This window comes from Neovison vison, chromosome 6 (genome assembly GCF_020171115.1).
Source record: "Neovison vison isolate M4711 chromosome 6, ASM_NN_V1, whole genome shotgun sequence".
In the NCBI taxonomy this organism is placed as follows: domain Eukaryota; kingdom Metazoa; phylum Chordata; class Mammalia; order Carnivora; family Mustelidae; genus Neogale; species Neogale vison.
Genome location: NC_058096.1, coordinates 207,533,949 through 207,551,886, shown reverse-complemented (window position 1 = coordinate 207,551,886; position 17,938 = coordinate 207,533,949). Strand labels below are relative to the sequence as shown.

The window sequence follows — 17,938 nt, the reverse complement described above, 5'->3', positions numbered from 1 at the left end:
GTGGTCTCTCTCTGTCAAATAAATAAATAACATCTTAGAAAGAAAAAAAGAAGCTCACTAGAAGAGGTCCAATCTTATTCTCTATGATAGAGAAATACTACAAATTGAACAAGGTAGATGTACCCCTCACAGAAACAACCAAGGGTAAAATGACAGAAGGACCTGGACTTGGAGCTAAAATACTAGCCAGTATCTTTTTCTTTTCTTTTCAAGTAGGCTCCATGCCCATGGTGGGGCTTGAACTCATGACGCTGAGATCAAGAGTTACATACTCTACCAACTGAGCCAGCCAGGCACCCCAACAGTAGCTAATATCATGCATGAAAGTCAAAGTAGGCAGCTGGTTTTCATATCTACATCTATACTGATGAGAGCAAGGAAAACCAAAATGGACACTGTAAACACTGTAACTAGTATGATGAAAAAGACATAGGAATGCCTGGGCAGCTTAGTCCATCAAGCATCTGACTCTTGGCTAAGTTTGTTAAACATCCACAAGTACAGAAATTGAGACTAGAGTTTGCAAACTTTTATAGCAATGTGACCTTGACCAGTGATCTGTAGGCTTATACTTTTTTAAGCATTTTATTTTGAAATAATTACAGATTGACAGGAAATTGCAAAAGTAGTACAGAGAGTTTCTGTACACTTCACCCAGCCCCCTCCCATGGTGACATTTTATGTAGCTGGAGTACAATATAAAAACCAGGAACATTACCGTTAACCACACTAGGTATAATTCACTTTTCACTATTCTTCTCAACCTGTATTCATATTCATTTGTGTGTGCATGTAGTTCCATGCAAAGTTATTCCATACATAGATTCATATAACCACCACCACAATGAATACATATAACTGTTCGCTCCGTGCTGGATTCTGAATGATTTCTCACTTCAGGGGCGCCTGGATAGCTTAGTCAGTTAAGCCTCTGCCTTTGGCTCAGGTCATGATCCCAGAGTCCTAGGATGGAGCCCCACATCAGGCTCCCTGCTTAGTGGGAAGCCTGCTTCTCCCTCTGTCTGCTGTTCCCCTTGGTTGTAACTCCCTCTCTGTCAAATAAATAAATAAAATCTTTGGGTTTTTCTTACTACTTCGTTTTTCTAGGGCTTCGTTTTTATTGTATGATTTTTTTTTTAAAGATTTTATTTATTCATTTGGCAGAGAGAAAGAGAGCACATGTGCGCACAAGCAAGGGAAGCAACAGGCAGAGGGAGAGGCAGAAGCAGGCTCCCCACTGAGCAAGACTTCCAGGCTCAATCCCAGGACCCTGGGATCAGAACTCAGCAGAAGGCAGATGCTTAACTGACTGAGCCACCCCGGTGCCATTTAGCATATGTTTAAAATATACCAATCCATGACAGACTTACAGTTAATTTGAGAAACCTAACTACAAGATGTACAAATTGGCTTTATACTATGTGGAACCCCTTATTTCCTAAATAATTGATAAATGGATTTATTTTTCTCCTGTCAGGTAGCAGACAATCAAAACTGAAACATATACAGAAAGTCCCCATTTTTGTATATTGGGATTTTACTGCTATCTAACAAAGTTCAGATATTCTTCATTCCTCAGTCAGGATTTCACCTTAAAACAATTCCTCCAAAAGAATGCAATGTGTGGGGTGCATGGGTGGCTCAGTTTGTTTAAGCACCTGCCTTCAGCTCGGCTCATGATCCCAGAGTTCCAAGACTGAGTCCCTTGTCAGGATCCCTGTTCAGCAAGTTATCTGCTTCTTCCTCTCCCTCGGCTCCTCTCCCCAACTCGTGTCTCTTGCTCTTACTCTCTCCCACTCGTGCTTCCTCTCAAATGTGGGAGGGGGAATATTAAAAAAAGAAGAAGAAGAAGAAGAGAAGAAGAAGAATGCAACATGTGGGGAATAAAAGACATGACCTAAAAAAAGGGGAAAAAAAAAACCCACAAAAAACCAAAACTCCAGATACTTCACAATCCTCATCCAAAATTCTTCCCATTGGACTTCTTTTTTACATTCCCAGATTCCTGAAAATACACTAGAATCATTTCTTACCTGGAGTTTGGAGAAATGTTTCTTTAAAAAAAAAAAAGATTTATTCATCTGAGACAGAGAGAGAGAACAGGATCAGTGGGGAGAGGCAGAGGGAGAAGACGACCCTCTGCTGAGTAGGGAGCCTGCCATGGGGCTCGATCCTAGAACATGAAAATCATGACCTAAGCCAAAGACAGACGCTCAACCATCTGAGCCACCCAGGCACCCCTTGGAGAAATGTTTTGATATGTTTAGACTACCTGTCCTTTTTTTTTTAAATTTTTTAATTTTTAAAGATTTTATTTATTTGACAGAGAGAGATCACAAGTAGTCAGAGAGGCAGGTAGAGAAAGAGGGGGAAGCAGGCTCCCCGCCGAGCAGAGAGCCCGATGTGGGGCTCGGATCCCAGGACCTGAGCTGAAGGCAGAGGTTTAACTCACTATCCCATCCAGGCACACCCAGACCACCTGTCATTTATTAAGGTATTTTCTTTTAGCTCCTAGCACACACTTTTTACACTCTTGTTTGTGACAGTACGATTAGGACTCTGTAAACTACATTTTTCCTCTGGCACAAACAGCTTGTGCTAGAAGACTGAAAGGCTGCGAGATTAAGAGTGAATGTGCTCCTTCCTGTTGGTCACAGTTTCTACGAGTACTAACCCACTAATATATTTTCATCCTGACGTTGATTCCAATTTCTACCTTTTTTCCACAATTTCAGACCAGCCTTACTGCAACCCCTCAGATGCCAGCACCAGTTGTCAGGTACCCCTTCCTCAGAGGCCTCAGCTCCAGGGGGCCCTACCTACTCCAAGATTCTAGGTTTTGAGAACCACACCCCCTTCCTTTCTCCCTCCAGCCCTGGGATAGGCAGCTACTTCCTGCCTTTCTGCTGGTGTTACCTTCAGTGTCCCCTTTTGATTTTCTCAGTTCTCCAGCAGCCCTTTCAACCAATTCCTTACATTAAATTCTACCTTCTGACTGATAAGAGAAAAACAGCCTGAAAGCTTAAGAAGAATTAGAAGTAAGTATTATTCGGGACGCCTGGGTGGCTCAGTTGGTTGGACGACTGCCTTCAGCTCAGGTCGTGATCCTGGAGTGCGGGGATCGAGTCCCACATCAGGCTCCCAGCTCCATGGGGAGTCTGCTTTGCTCTCTGACCTTCTCCTTGCTCATGCTCTCTCTCACTGTCTCTCTCTCTCAAATAAATAAATAAAATCTTTAAAAAAAAAAAAAAGAGGGACGCCTGGGTGGCGCAGTTGGTTGGACGACTGCCTTCGGCTCAGGGCGTGATCCTGGAGTCCCAGGATCGAGTCCCACATCAGGCTCCCAGCTCCATGGGGAGTCTGCTTCGCTCTCTGACCTTCTCCTCGCTCATGCTCTCTCTCAAATAAATAAATAAAATCTTAAAAAAAAAAAAAAGAAAGAATAAGTATTATTCTAACATAACTGAGATTCATCACTAATGCCACATTGGGGTATAGTGAGCTTCTTACCAAGCTACCCTAAAAAACATGAACTAGGATGGGCCATGCCTTCCTGAAAATTTAACATACTTTAAAACTGTACATAAGCGGGCGCCTGGGTGGCTCAGTGGGTTAAGCCGCTGCCTTCGGCTCAGGTCGTGATCTCAGGGTCCTGGGATCGAGTCCCGCATCGGGCTCTCTGCTCAGCAGGGAGCCTGCTTCCTCCTCTCTCTCTCTCTCTCTGCCTGCCTCTCTGCCTACTTGTGATCTCTCTCTGTCAAATAAATAAATAAAATCTTTAAAAAAAAAAAAAAACTGTACATAAGCAATCTTGCAAATTAGACACTCAAGTGTAGGCAAATTTTCCATAAAGGCCCAGGAAGAAAATATTTCAGGCTTCACAGGCCATGCAGTCTGTCAGAACTACTCAACTTAGACATTTTTGTGGGAAAACATCCCTATACAATAAATGAATGAGCATGGCTGTGCTCCAATAACTATTTACTGACACAAAAACTTCAATGTCATATCATTTTCATGTATCACAAAATACTATTCTTTTAGTGTTTTTTAACCATTTAAAAGATATAAAATCAGGGATGCCTGGGTGGCTCAGTGGTTTAGCCTCTGCTTTCGGCTCAGGTCATGATGGTGACCTGCCTGCCTCTCTGCCTACTTGTGATCTGGCAAATAAATCAATAAATTCTTTAAAAAAAAAAAAGGATATAAAATCATTCTTAATTCATAGGCTATACAGAAACATCCAGGCAGGCTGCATCTGGCCCACTGGCCAGTTTGCCAACCCCCATTCTAGACATTACTTATTACAAAAATCAAAGTATGATGTTCACTGGTGGGCTCAAAAAACTGAGTTTAAACCTAGGCTTAAGCTATAATTAACCTTAAACTTCACGGAGACAAAACAATGTTACTTATGTTCTTCAAACTTTAAGATTTTATTTATTTGAGGGAGAGAGAGAAAGCACGAGCAGGGAGAGGGGCAAAGGGAGAAGCAGATGCCCCAATGAGCAGGGGGTCCCGACACAGGACTTCATCCTAGGACCCCAGGATCAAGACCTGAGCCTAAGGCAGACACAACCACTGAGCCACGCAGGCACCCCAAACTTTCTTTTGATGAAGACAAAAGATTTGAAAATTTACTAACCAGGAAATTTCAAAGTATGATCTAGGCTTAATTTAAACATTCACCAATTTTTATATCTTCTTTCTCCTTCTATAACACCATAAAAATAAGCACTGGTTTTTGTTTTCTGGCTTGTGTGTATGTGGCTGTGTTCCTATATAACGTCGCTTAAGAGTAGTGAAATTTGAATTTCATATAGTTTTCATATGTCACAAAATATTCTTTTGAAGAAAATTAAAAATGTAAAAACCATTAAAAAATGTAAAAACCACTCTGAGCTCACAAATACAGGTGGTCAACCAGATTTGGCCTGTGGGCCACAGTTCAACAACCACTGTTTTAGTTTTATTCCACCAGTCTGGCTTAGCAGTCCCTGCTCTAGCTCACTGTACTTACTTCTGAATCCCTATCACAAGGTAGGAATTCAATATATGTTAGCTGAATAGCCAAGAGTTCAATCCAGCTAGTTTTTCTTAATCAATTGGATTTAAAAGGTTTGATTGTAACGAAAAAAAAAAAAAACCTGAATACAATTCATAATGATTTCATAGAATTTAAGGCTTAGCATGTAATTTTTTTTCAGTTCTAAATATAAAAAGCATCAGCTATCCCAGAAAACAAAACCCTTGATTTTAGGGACGCCTGGGTGGTTCAGCCGTTAGGCATCTGCCTTTAGCTCAGGTCATGATGTCAGGGTCCTAGGATCGAGCCTCACATTGGGCTCCCTGCTTGGTGGGAAGCCTGCTTCTCCCTCTCCCACTCCCTTTGCTTGTGTTCCCTCTCTGTCAAATAAATAAAACCTTAAAAAAAGCCTGAATTTTAAATTATCAAGTCTTCTACCATTTTTTCAGTGTCACAGCCTTATGGTATATTCCAAAACACCCCTTGATTTATCACTGCATCTGTAGTTGCCTCAATTCCTTTTGGACCCTAATATTCACAGATAGATAAATGAGACTACTGATCGAAGGATCTGATCAGAAAGACAACTAAGCATGGGGAAAGGGGTATAATTTAAATAGATTATTCATCCTGGAAAAAACACAAATATACAAAACAACAACTAAAAAGGCTGGGGGGAAAAAACTCATCCAGCACAAAACACAATAGGCTATCCTACCTTAGGAAACACTCATGGTTCTCTCTCAGACCACCACTATGAGATATCCACTTATCATCAGTCTGTCTCCACAAGGACCAACAGAAGAAGCATAAAAACTTCTCTCAGCACTCATCATTCATTAGCCCAACTCATACACTCAATTCCCTGACTTTCTCTGTTCTAATGCAAGCTATTTAAGAATGTCTTACAAAAGATATGAGTAATTACTTTTTTAATATTTTATTTATTTATTTGAGAGAGAAGACACAGTGAAAGAGGGAACACAGGCAGGGGGAGAGGGAGAAGCAGGAGTCCCACCGAGCAGGGAGCCCAACGAGGAGCTTGATTTTAGGACCCTAGGATCATGCCCTAAGCCAAAGGCAGACGCCCACCAACTGAGCCACCCAGATGCCCCTATGCCAGTAATTATTAATGCTGCTATTCATTCTATCAGAAAATCAGATTGACAGTTATGAAGAATCAGGTCAACTCAAACATTTATTAAGCACATACTATTATGTACCCAACTGCTAGTTACCAGGATTCCTCCATCTAAAAGAGTAAGTCTCTATAACATATTTGTTATGTTCCCTGGATTTGGTAGTACATGGGACAAAATCCTTTAGGTCCTAGCAATAGACAGAATATGTGATCTGTGTGATCCAAGAGAATGGATGAATGCTTATACAGAGAGGCTCCAATGAAATGGTCAGCCTTCCTTGATGCTTCACATTAGTAACCACCTAAAGGATCTTAAAAGTTGGAGAATTATAAAAATACACATGCAAACAAATATATCTTATAAAATATTAATATGGAAAAACAGTAATTATGGAAATAAAAGTACTAAGCAACAGGTACACCTCACAAAAAAAAAAAAAAGCTAACAAATTTTGCAGCTATCATATGCACAGCAGAAAAATGTCAGGTTCCAACTCCTGCCCCATACTGTATCTCCTAACAGTATCATTATCTTCTCTAATAAGTAAAAAAGGCAGTCAAAGAAAGATAGATGGACATCAAGTATTTCTTGATAGTCTCACTGTCTCTCTAATGAACACAAGCAATATAACTGGGGAAACACTGGTTTTATATTTAACTACCACTGTTTCAATGTGTTAATATTCAGCTATTAACGTTACTTTCTTATACAAACTGCTATTAATCTGCCAGAAAGAATACATTATATTTTTCACAATTGTAGCAACTGGTTTCCTGAATAATTACAATAAATAGTTTTCTAATGGACATGGTAAACTTAAGCTAAAGAGCACACCTATTAAGGTTATCTTGGAGAAAACTTCAGTAGTATATTTTCACCTATTTCTAACAAAATGTTTTATTGTACCTCAACAAAATTTATCTCTTTACTACAGATAATTTCAGCAGAGAAGAAATACCATAAAACGTGTAGCTTACGTTTTAGAGTTGAAATAGATACTCCAGTCTAGAACTGATAAAATAATGGAAGAGGTGTATTTTTAACCAAGTAATTTTAGAAAGTCTGTGTGTGTTCCAGATTAGAGTAAGTGGATTTCCATAGAAAGGGTCTGCAGCCATCTATGTAACTCATGAAAAATAATGGTAGCTCTACTTTACATTCACGCAAAATTCATTTAAATTTTAACCCTGGCATCATCTGCCTACTGCAGTAGAGAGTATGTAATTAAAAACTATTCACTAAGAGGCCAAATATTAGACAAAAGACTCAAAGTACAAGTTAGTCCATAGGTCTCCACAAAGAGCTAATCATGAAACAAATACTGGTGATTACTATACAACTAACCCTCCCCCAAGAGAGGACCTAACTGCACATGGCAGGAAGCGGGCAGCAGGAAGAGATATAGTCAGAAACCATCCCTTGCTCCAGGTTCTTGCAAGCCCATAAGCAGTGCTCCCAGTAAACAGACCTCCCAGCCTCTGCCAGCAGGATCACACTTCTAGCAACACCCACACCATCCCAAGGATATTCTCACTTATGAGATGTTAGCAGCTGACAGAAAAAGCACTCTAAAATAAAAAGCATCTATAAAAATTTAGACCAACTTTAAAATTTCATCTCAATGACCAACATATTTGCTTAGCTAGAAAAGATACTGATGTAACCACTAGTTTGATTTAAAAAAAAAAAAAGACTATCAAATTAAAATACATTGTACTTGAATTCCAAACCTAAGGGACTTGGATACAACATTCCACTAGCATATGATAACCAAAAATTACATGAGTTAAACTGCCTCTCATCTGAATCCATGAAAGTAGACTTCCAAATATACATCCATTATGAAAAACAACAAACCTACTGAATTTTCAGTTGGCCAGCTTGTTGGCCAGCTTCAAACCAACGATTTTCAAAAAACTGTACTTAAATGCCTTGAGTTTTCTTTTCAAAATAACCAAGCAACTAATCAAAGTAGGGCAGGAATAAAACTACTTAATCTGGGGCAGCTGGCTGGCTCAGTCGATGGAGCATGTGACTTGATCTCTGGGTCATAAGTTCAAGCCCCACACTGGGCATAGAAATTACTTAAAAATCTTTAAAAAAAATAAACAAAAACTACTTAATCCATCAGCACCAGACAGAGCCAACAGTAATATATATACAATGTATTTTTTAAAAGAAAAAAGTATAAAATTCAAAGTCTAAACAAAATCATGAAAACATTATTTTCAATTAACCAGATATACTCACTCAGTGGGGAAACATATTTGTAAGGACACCTACCACAGCACATGTCCTAAAGCCTTTTTAAACTGCTTCACATGACAACCAGACACCGTAATAAAGCAACTCAGTATTTCCTGTTAAAAATGAGTACATCTTATAAGTAAATGCAAATATGTAGAGGATACAGTATGTAGAAAAAAGGTAGAATGATATATGTAGTATGATTCCACTTATATAAAAACAAACAAAAAAAGGAAAAGGTCTGGAAAGGTATACACTAAATTGTTAGTAGTGGTCACCCTCTTGGATAGGGGATTTGGAGAGGTGGAACAATGAAGAAATGTCAAGGGTGGATTTTTACTTTTTCCTCTATTAATATTTGTATTATCTTACCCCTCTGCCATAGGCCTTTATTGTTTAGGTAATTAAAAAAAGAAACCATTTAAAACATACTACCAGACACTGTCACTGTTCTTAAAATAGCACCCTTATGGTACATCCAGAGATAACAGTAATATACCTCTAAAGCTTGAATTTTAAAGCTCTATCCTCAGAGATTAAAGAGGACAAAGAGACATCACAATTATAATGCAAACCTAGACTGAAAGGAGAGGACACTGTTGAGACAACCGGTAAAATGTAAACATGAACAGTAAGAGTTAACAGTATCATTACAAATAGTAAATCGCCTGGTCATTGGTTATCCAAGAGAACACTTTTGCTTAAGTAATACTATGAAATACTTAGGGGTGAAGAGTCGTGAGGTCTGCAACTTGATTGAGCCAAAAATAAAATCATGTATATTCTTTTATATAGAAAGATAAACCAAACGTGACAAAATTTTCAATTACTGGTGAATGTAGATAAACAGTATGTGGAAATTCATTACGCTATTCCTGCAACTTCTGTTCAAGTTTGTTATTTTTTTTAATAAAATGCCTCCCCACACCCTGCTTTGGCTCCCGCCCCCCTCCTATCCTACCCCTTGCCCTGGATCTCTCTCAAAGAAGGAAGGATTCTAAACTTGATGCTTGGTAACTCCAGATGTAATGGTTCAGTTTCTAATATGAATGGTTTCTGAAGGCCTTACGATAATGGCTCTTAGTGCATTACAAAATAAGGTACTCTACAGTACTCTGAAGAATTAACAGCAACAAAGCTGGTCAACTTTTGATTCTGTAACCCAGGCTATTCATTCTTTGCCATCTAACATATGACTATTCTAGCTTCTCTGCAAAAACTGGCAACGGTCATGGAACACCACCAATTATCAAGTCAAGAAAAATTATAAATATCTGTTAAAGAGTAAATTATAAATTATAATACACTTCAATTTTTTTAAAGGGAATAGATTTAATCAGTCAGTACAGTGAGAAGTGGCAGGAAAGATTTGGAGATATCAAAGTTCCACTGAGGAAACTAAGAAAATATGGTCAACTAATAGGTTAAAAGTATGTACTGGCAGTTTGAACTTTTCTTAGTAAAACACAACTGTATCAACAGTTGCTTGATACCTTTCTAAAGACATAATGTGTCAGTATTAAGTATGGTCTGCCTGAAATCTGGCAAAGAGCACAGAGGAACATAAATATTGTAGAGGTATACTCTCTCCTAAGTACGAGAATAGTTCATCAGGCTTTCTCGCCAGGAAACCCTCCCAGTGGTATTTCCTCTTAGTTGGCTTCCTATGGCATCTCCATTCCCACTGTTAACTAAGGTGAATTACAAGAATTCTATGAGAACTTGACCAACCTCACTGCTTTATATTTTACTAGAACACGTAGAAATATTTTTTCCCAGTTCATAAACTTTATTTTGGCCAAATTCATCGTGCTTTTCTTATCATGATGCCTTGTACTCTTCTTTCTAGCTGCATCTTTCCATCCAGTACTAATAATAAAAGAGCTAACACTATCCTAATTCTTAAATTCTCATAAAACCCTTTGCAGAAAATACTATTATGATCCCCACTTTATAATGACACCAAAGCAGAGAGTAATTATGAAACCTGCTAAGGTTCATAAAGCTATTAAGTAAAAAAAGAGGTGAGATTCTAAAACCTAGCTCCAAAGCCCAGGGTTTAACTTTTTTTGTGTGCTTTGAACAAAAAAATTTTGGCAGTCTGATAAAGCCTGTGGATTTCTTCTCAGCTTAATATTTTTAAATGCATAAAATAAAATACAAGGATTACAAATGAGACCAATTATGTTGAGGACAAAGACCCCAAATGTGTGGTACAGTAATACATACGCTTCTTAATGTAGTGGTAGATCTCTTCTCTACTATAATGTAGAGATGTAATGATGTACATAATGTAATGCTTACATCACATCAATGTTTTGATGTAATAATAAACATTAATATTTTGAGGTATCTACAACCAAGCCTATTATTATAAATATTTTACTTGTACTAATAGTAAAATCACAAGTACTGTTGGTAGTCCTGTAGTTTGCTATTTATATTAGCAATTAAAAGAAATGCTAACTTCTAGTTAAAGGTTAGTGAAGAGGTAATTTTCCCAAGTTTAAGGATGCCATCCAAGTTAAGATCCCCCCCCTTCATTGCACACTATAATAAGCGCCTCTTAATACTGCAATTTAAAGGGATCACTCCTGGTCCTTGTCTCTTTCTTCTCAGGCTCCCTTGGTGATGTCTTCTAGTGCTGTGGTTCTAATACTAGGTTGATGACCACAAAATGTATCTCTAGTAGTCCAGACCTTTCCCCTGAACTCCAGGGAACTATGAATTCAACCCCAATGTCTAACAGGCATTTCAAACTTAACCATGTCTAAAACTGAACTCCTAACCTACTTCCCAAACTTGTTCTTGTCACAATCATACCTGCTACCTTGGTTGATGGCAATTCCATCTTTCTAACTACTCAGCCAAAAAACCTTGGAATCATCCTTGGCTCCTCTCTCACATGCCACATCTGATCAACAAATCATTCTGTTCATTCTTCAATGTATACCCAGAATCCAATCATTTCTCACCATCTCCTGGTTACCACTCTTACAAGTCACTAGCAGCTCTCTTCCAGATTGCTAACTTCATTACAAGTCTCCCTGCCTCTTCTGTTCTCCCCTGCAAAGGGGGTGATCCTTCTGAAGCTGAAAGCAGAGCATGTCACTTCTCTGTTGAAAACTCTGGACAAAGTCCTTGTGACTCTACAAAGCAGTGTGAAATCTGCATCCCACCCTGACCCGAATTACTATTTATTGCTCTTTTTCATTCATTCCGTTTTAGCCATACCAGACAGAATTCACCAGGTTTGCCTTAGCACCTTGGAACTATTCCCTCTACCTGGAATGTTTTCACCCCAGGTACTAATGTGGTTAACTCCCCCTCTTTTGAGTCTTTGCCTAAGTATCATTCTCAAGAAGGTACACCCAGTCTATCTTATTTTAAAATGTCACATCTTCCCCAGAAATTCTGGATTCCCCCTTACCCTGCTCCATTTTTCAAAGCACTTTCTTTTGACTATTCTGTATTATTCATTACTACCCAGCACTAGGAGGGGTGCCCACAAGGGCAAAATTGTTTTGTACAACACTCACCTCTAGTGCACCTATGTTTGGCACAAAATAGACATGCATATGTTCAAAGAACAGCACTTCTACAGCTGTTAAGTACTTGCCTCTCTTATTAGAAGAGTTCCTTAAAGACTTTAACTGGATCTAATTTGCAGTGTCCTCAACACCTGGCCCCAACAGCAGACACCTAATGCACAGATACTCAGGTGATTACAGCCATTTTCACCTGAAACACAATCCCATATGCCACAGGAAAAAAGGCTGTGACTGATTAAAGAGTGCAAGACAAACACAGAACATCAGGTTCCAACAGTTACTTCAATCAAACTTAATTTATGTTTCCTGCCTCAATTTTTTCACGTGTCTAAGAACCATTCCAAACTACCTAAAGTCTAAAAGGGGCACCTGGTCATTCCTTCCCCTGGGCACATCACCCCCTCAAGTCCTCCTAATCTTTCCAAGCTTGACTTTAAATCCTACCTCTTAAGTTTTCCCTGATGACCCCAGCTAGAAGCATTTATACATGCCACACTCTGTGCCAAGGGCTTTTCATACATTCTTCTTTCTCATCCAGTCCTCCCCAAAGCCCTATGAGGTTTCTACCATCACAATCCCTATTTTGAAGATGGGAAAACCCAAGCCTAGAGAGATGGGAGACACTTGTCCAAGGTTCAACTAGTGTTCAAACCCAGGGATGTCTGACTCTGAAATCCAAGTTCTTTAACCCTACACTGTACTGCTTTCCCCCCTTCTGTGGCATAGTGACTGACTAGCTTCTACATACTACCTCAGAGGGCCTCGTGTCACTTCATTTCTCTGGGTTTCAGTTCCTGTATCTGACAAACAGGTGATGTTGTTGAGGATGCCTACTAAGATCCCTTCTAGTTCTTACAATATTATAACAGAAAACGTGTTATAATTCTTTTTATACCCATGTAGGTTAATACACACACACAGACACACACACAAACACACACACACTTTGGAACTTAGTCACTTAAAAATGCAAAGCGGTGGCGACATAAAAGCAGTGGAAATAACTCCAAGACCTGTGTCAAACAATAAACATTCTTGATTCCTCCCCACTCAGGTCCATCAAAGATGCACTTCTGAGTCCATTTTCCCACATTATGAAAAATTCTATTTTCCCCAAGAAGTATAAGGATGTGACCCTTAAGGCTTCTGGACTTCACCACATAAACTGATAAAAAGAAAGGTAAGCAGGCACTTAGTCCAATCAGGGGCTAGCATGTTGTTTTGTACAGGACAACTGTTCAATAAGTGTTTATTAGATCATGATACAGAATGGTTTGAGGATCTCCAAGTCTCATACCAAAAGCCTATATACAACATGAGCTTTGTAACCGGACTGACGATGGTGCAGTAAATTAAAACACTCTAATTGAGGTAATGTTAACCTAAAACCAAAGACCCCGAGAAAGGATAAAGCCATGTTGAGACAACTTACTATCAAAACTAAAAGCTGGGTTTGTCTAGAAAGGTAGTAGAATTATTTCTCTTTGTGTGCAGAAACCACCATCAATATCCCAATATCATCCTTCTGTGTTTCAAATGAATCTAAGAACTATCAAGTAAGATCCAGACATTACTGGACCAAGTGGAAAAGCTTTAGCAAAGGGTTAAAAAAAAAAAAAAAAGATAGCTAAGCTAATAAAATGTGTCAAAAGAGCAAATCTCTTGGAACCCTTCTGCACATAGAAGTGACAGTTTCATCTTAAATCCCTACCAACCGTTAAGTTTAAAATGAGTCGTATATTCGTAGGTCTAGACTTCAACCAACACCAGCAAATGGAGTTTCAGATAGCTTTTTAAAACAATAGTCTTGTGAGGGCGTAAGGAAAGAAGTGAATCCAGGCTCTCGAGTGGAAGCTCTCCGAGGTATCAGATACAGTAGCAGATACAGCCCTACCCAGAAATTTAAAAAAAAAAAAAAAAATGTCCAACTCTGAAAAAATACTATCGGGCAAAACTGTATTTCAGGTTTCTAGACTGCTGTCTCTTCAGAGAATCCTCAAACAATCCTCGGTTTTTAAGTAAGTCTTTATGAGAAGTAGAAAGTCATCCATTTAGGGTAAAAGGGTCCTGTTATCGAGGAAGTTGTGTCCGAAAGTGTGCAAATCCCACAATCTGGAAGAGAACGTCTGCCCCTCCGAAGGCTTTCATTTTCGGGCGGAAAAACAAACCCGGTGTCACCTCAACATCGGGGCCACACAAACCTCGCCACCATTACAAAACCGAAGTGCCAGAGGTGCAGAAGCTGAAGCCGGAAGCACTGCGAGGCCAGGATCGAGTTCCAGGAGGGAAAAAATCAAACCTGAGAGTGCAGCCCGGAGCCTCCGCGGCCCCAAGCCGAGGGAGGCACGCTAGGCCCTTCCGGTCCCAGCCGCCGTCGCCGGGAGGCCGGGCGACAGGCCGGGCGACGGGCCGGGCTTCCACCCGAGCCCGGGGATTCGCGGCCTACCCTCGCCGGTGCCCTCTCGCTGACTCCGACACCGGCAGCTCCTCCGTCTCGGCCCCTCTGCCTGCGGCGCGGCCTGCGCGCACCGCGAGGAGCCTGAGGAGTCCGCCGAGCCTCGGGCCGACCGGGTCGGTGCGGACGCGGCGGCGGAGGCCGTGGCCGCCCCTCCCCCACCGGCCCGGCCCAACCGCCGCTGCGACGCGAGCAGCCGCGCCAACGCCGGGCCCAACCGCCGACCCGCCGCGGCCCGGGCGAGAAGCGGCGGCTGCGGCGGCGCGGGCCTGCTCCCCACGCCGACCGCGCGAATCCACCGCGGGCCCGTTACTCCTCGCGCCGGCCCGCGCCGCCGCCCGTCAGGACGCGCCGCCCTCGGGGCTCTGGCGGAGGGCGGCCGCGGCGGGCCGCGGAGCAGATACTTACTCAGGGGTCGGGTGCTCGGGGTCGTAGAAATCCCCCATCTTCGGAGGCGGCTGCGGCGGCAGCTGCTTCATCAGGAGCGGCTGGAAGCGGCGACGCGAGCCCCCTCCCCGCGGCAGGGCGACGCGCGGGAGGGGAGGGGAGGGGAGGAGGCCGCTGGTCCGACCGCGGCGGCGGCGGCGGCAGGGGCGGCCCGCGTCGCTTGCTCGCTCGTTCCCTCCCTCCCTCCAGCGCCCGCCCGCCGCTCTCTCCCCCACACACTCACACGGGGAGCGACGCGCACCCCGCCAGCCCCTCCGCTGCTCAGGCCCGGCCCCTTAAAGGGACACGCACGGGCCGCGCGTCCGCCGCCAGTCGGCGCTCCCGCAGCTGCCGGGCGACCCCAGGCGGGGGCGGGTCGGCGGGCCAGATCGTGCCCGCGGCTTCCCGGAACAATAAGCGCCGGACCCCGAGCGGCGAAGGCGCCGCGACCCCTCCCTCGGGCCCACCGAGGCGGCGGGGGCTGAGGCGTGACCCGGCCCAGCCCCGGGCAGTTGGTTGGCAACGTCGGGGGAACGGCCCGAGCCCGCCGGGACTCGACCCTTCCTGCCCCGCCGCCTGGGAAGACCTGCTCGTCCGGAGCAGCGGAGTCCACCGCGGCGGCGTCAAGGGCCCGCCTCCCGGGCCTCCGAGCTCTGAGGTACCGGGTTGCCGCGCCTCCCGAGCCTCTCGCCCTTCTCTTTATTTCTCCTCCTCGCTTTCGCTCCCCCTTGCCTCTTCATCTCCCCCACCTCAGCAGGTATGGAAACGGAGCCAGGCCCGGGATTCGCCCGGAGACCGAGCTCCCTGGACGCGCGCTCCTCCTCCCCGCCTCCTTCTGGGTCTTCTGCCCCCACCCCAACTCTGCAAGGCCGCAGCGCCCGTCTTCCGCGGCGCTCTCAAAGGCCTCGGAACAGACGTCCTCGTCCAAGGCTGTTGATCACGTTCCTGCGAAAATGACGAGGTGAGAGTAAACATGACAGCTTGAAAGGGCTACGGTTTTTATTTTGGGGAGGAGAAACAAGAATGCACAAAGCCTTTAGATAAACGTTCAGGACATTGAAGAGTTTATGGCAGTTGATCATTTTGGAAATTGGGAGTTCAGACGATCGACCAAGCTTCGGCGGGGTAGGGGTGGGGTGGGTCGCTATAATTTCAAATAGGAATTTAACAGCAAGTAGTGGCTTGGGAGTCTGTGTCGCAGACTGACTGTGCGCCTCCCACCCGCCCAGTCTACGTTAAAAATCCTAACCTCCCGGGTTTTAGGAGGTGGGGCCTTAGGGTGATTAAGTCATAAGGGTGGAGCCCTCCTGAATGGGATTAGTGCCCTTATAAAAGAGACCCCATTGAACTCTTCCTGTCTGCCTTGTCAGGGAAGATAACCCGGAGAAAACAGCAGGAGGCTACAACCTCGAAGAGTTCTCCCACCAGAGTTCAGCCATGCCCACACCCTGCTCTGGGATTTCTAGCCTCCAGAACTGTCAGAAATAAATGTTGGTTGTTTATAGCTACCCAGTCTGTATGGTATGCTGTTACAGCAGCCTAAACCAAGACAGTATGTGTCCTAATTACTGAAATGTGATCTTAGTGAACACACACCTTTTACCAGCTCTTTTTTATATCCTGTAAGTGTGTGCACGCGCATATGCATATGCCAGCAGCCTCTACCCGCGTTTTATCATTTCTCACTTGGGGATTATGTTAGCATTTTTTTCTGTTGCCTTTAGGCACAGAATCCAGATACAGGGCCCATCTGATTCCCTAGGTTCAAGTCTCTCATGACCACTTCTTTACAGACCATGAATGTTACATAATTTCTCTGTGCTTTTTTTTCTCATTGTAAGATGAGAATGTTAATGTGGACGGGTCCTGTCACTGTTGCAAGGATTAAAGGAGAGACTATTTGTGAAGCTCTAACTTCCAGTAAACGTCGAAAGTTAATCAGACCTTTTATTTTATTTAGTGCAGTGGTTAAGAGCTGACTCTGCTTTGCATCAGATACCAGCCCTGCCGCTTTCCAGTATATGACACTGGGCCTGGTTACTTTTCATGCAAGATTGTTGGAAGATTGAATACTGTTAAATGCCCTCATCTGTTATTGTACCAGGGGTTTTGTGCACATATTTTAAATTCAAAGAGAATGTATCCTCAGAACATATTCTTGGGTCTGGCCTCTTGATCAAAGCCGTGGAATAATTTTGTCTTTAGCATTATTAGTGACTGTCTCCTACTTTGTTACATAAAGCCTTCTGCAAATGGGTTTGAGGGAAAAATGTCAGAAGCCTTAAGGCGAAACATAAGAGGTATTAATTCCTAGAGTGCTGAAAAGAAAAACCTTCCTAATTGTTCCTGCCATTACTGCTTCCTGTTGACCCAGACCATCCCATCCCAGGGTACCCTAGGGCAGCCTTTAGTGACCCTGAAACAAACTTGACTCTGGCATCTCTTGCCTTATGGGACCCTTTTGGCCCCAAGTTAGATAGTTGATCTCTTGAGCACAGTCTCCAAACTGCTACTTATAAAAATTTTTAAGGTAATATATTAACAAGACTGTTCTTAGAACCAACACCCACAAAAAGCATACAATGAAGATAGTGAGGTACTCTAAGGTGCCACCAGGTAGTACCTTTTTATTTTTTTCAGTGTACCCAGGCCAAAGCTATGCTACCTTAGTGGGAATGTGGCTAAAGCTCTAGGAGAGAGGGAAATAGTAGTTCTGTCTTGAACCCACAGCTGGAGCTGAATGAGGAAGCCAGTCCTACCCACTTGCTGTTGCTTCTTCCCATCCTACTCCTCTCTAACCAAATCTTTTCTCCATATGGGGATTATCAGGGTACTGGTTGTACTCCTCAAGAGATGCCCTAGGCCTTCAGTCCTAGAACTCCTCAAAGTCCTTTGCTTTGCCAAGAGGGGGCAGGGTTGTCAGTGGCAACAAGGCCAACATTGGGAGTATGAGCAGGGCAGCGTGGGAAATTATATTTCTACCCACATGCTCCCTCAAAAACTCACCTTGGCAGAGGCAGGCCTATCCTGGCAGCCATAGATTGGAGTTAATAGTCATCTGCTGGTACATAAAAGGTTGAATATAGTATGA

At 42.9% G+C, this 17,938-nt stretch overlaps 1 protein-coding gene and 1 long non-coding RNA gene across 7 annotated transcripts in view; one reads left to right on the top strand and one right to left on the bottom strand.

Moving 5' to 3' along the window:
• SETD2 (SET domain containing 2, histone lysine methyltransferase) overlaps nt 1–14,961 on the bottom strand; it is a 123,389-nt gene extending 108,428 nt beyond the window's left edge. For 2 of the 3 annotated variants that reach the window (XR_006385150.1, XR_006385151.1), the window contains exon 1: nt 14,830–14,961. Coding sequence is in view for 1 of the 3 variants with exons in the window: in XM_044253706.1 (XP_044109641.1) it covers nt 14,830–14,900 (71 nt within the window). In the remaining 2 variants the exon portion in view is untranslated. The remainder of the gene's footprint in view (nt 1–14,829) is intronic. The other variant, XM_044253706.1, reaches the window with a different exon arrangement.
• A 276-nt stretch (nt 14,962–15,237) lies between these two features.
• The window catches only part of LOC122909481, a 58,822-nt gene continuing 56,121 nt past the window's right edge, over nt 15,238–17,938 (top strand). Inside the window, exons 1-2 of one of the 4 annotated variants that reach the window (XR_006385147.1) lie at nt 15,244–15,505; nt 15,605–15,808. This is a non-coding gene — a long non-coding RNA (uncharacterized LOC122909481). Of the gene's footprint in view, nt 15,809–17,938 lie in introns of all 4 variants that reach the window. The other 3 variants (XR_006385149.1, XR_006385146.1, XR_006385148.1) reach the window with 3 other exon arrangements.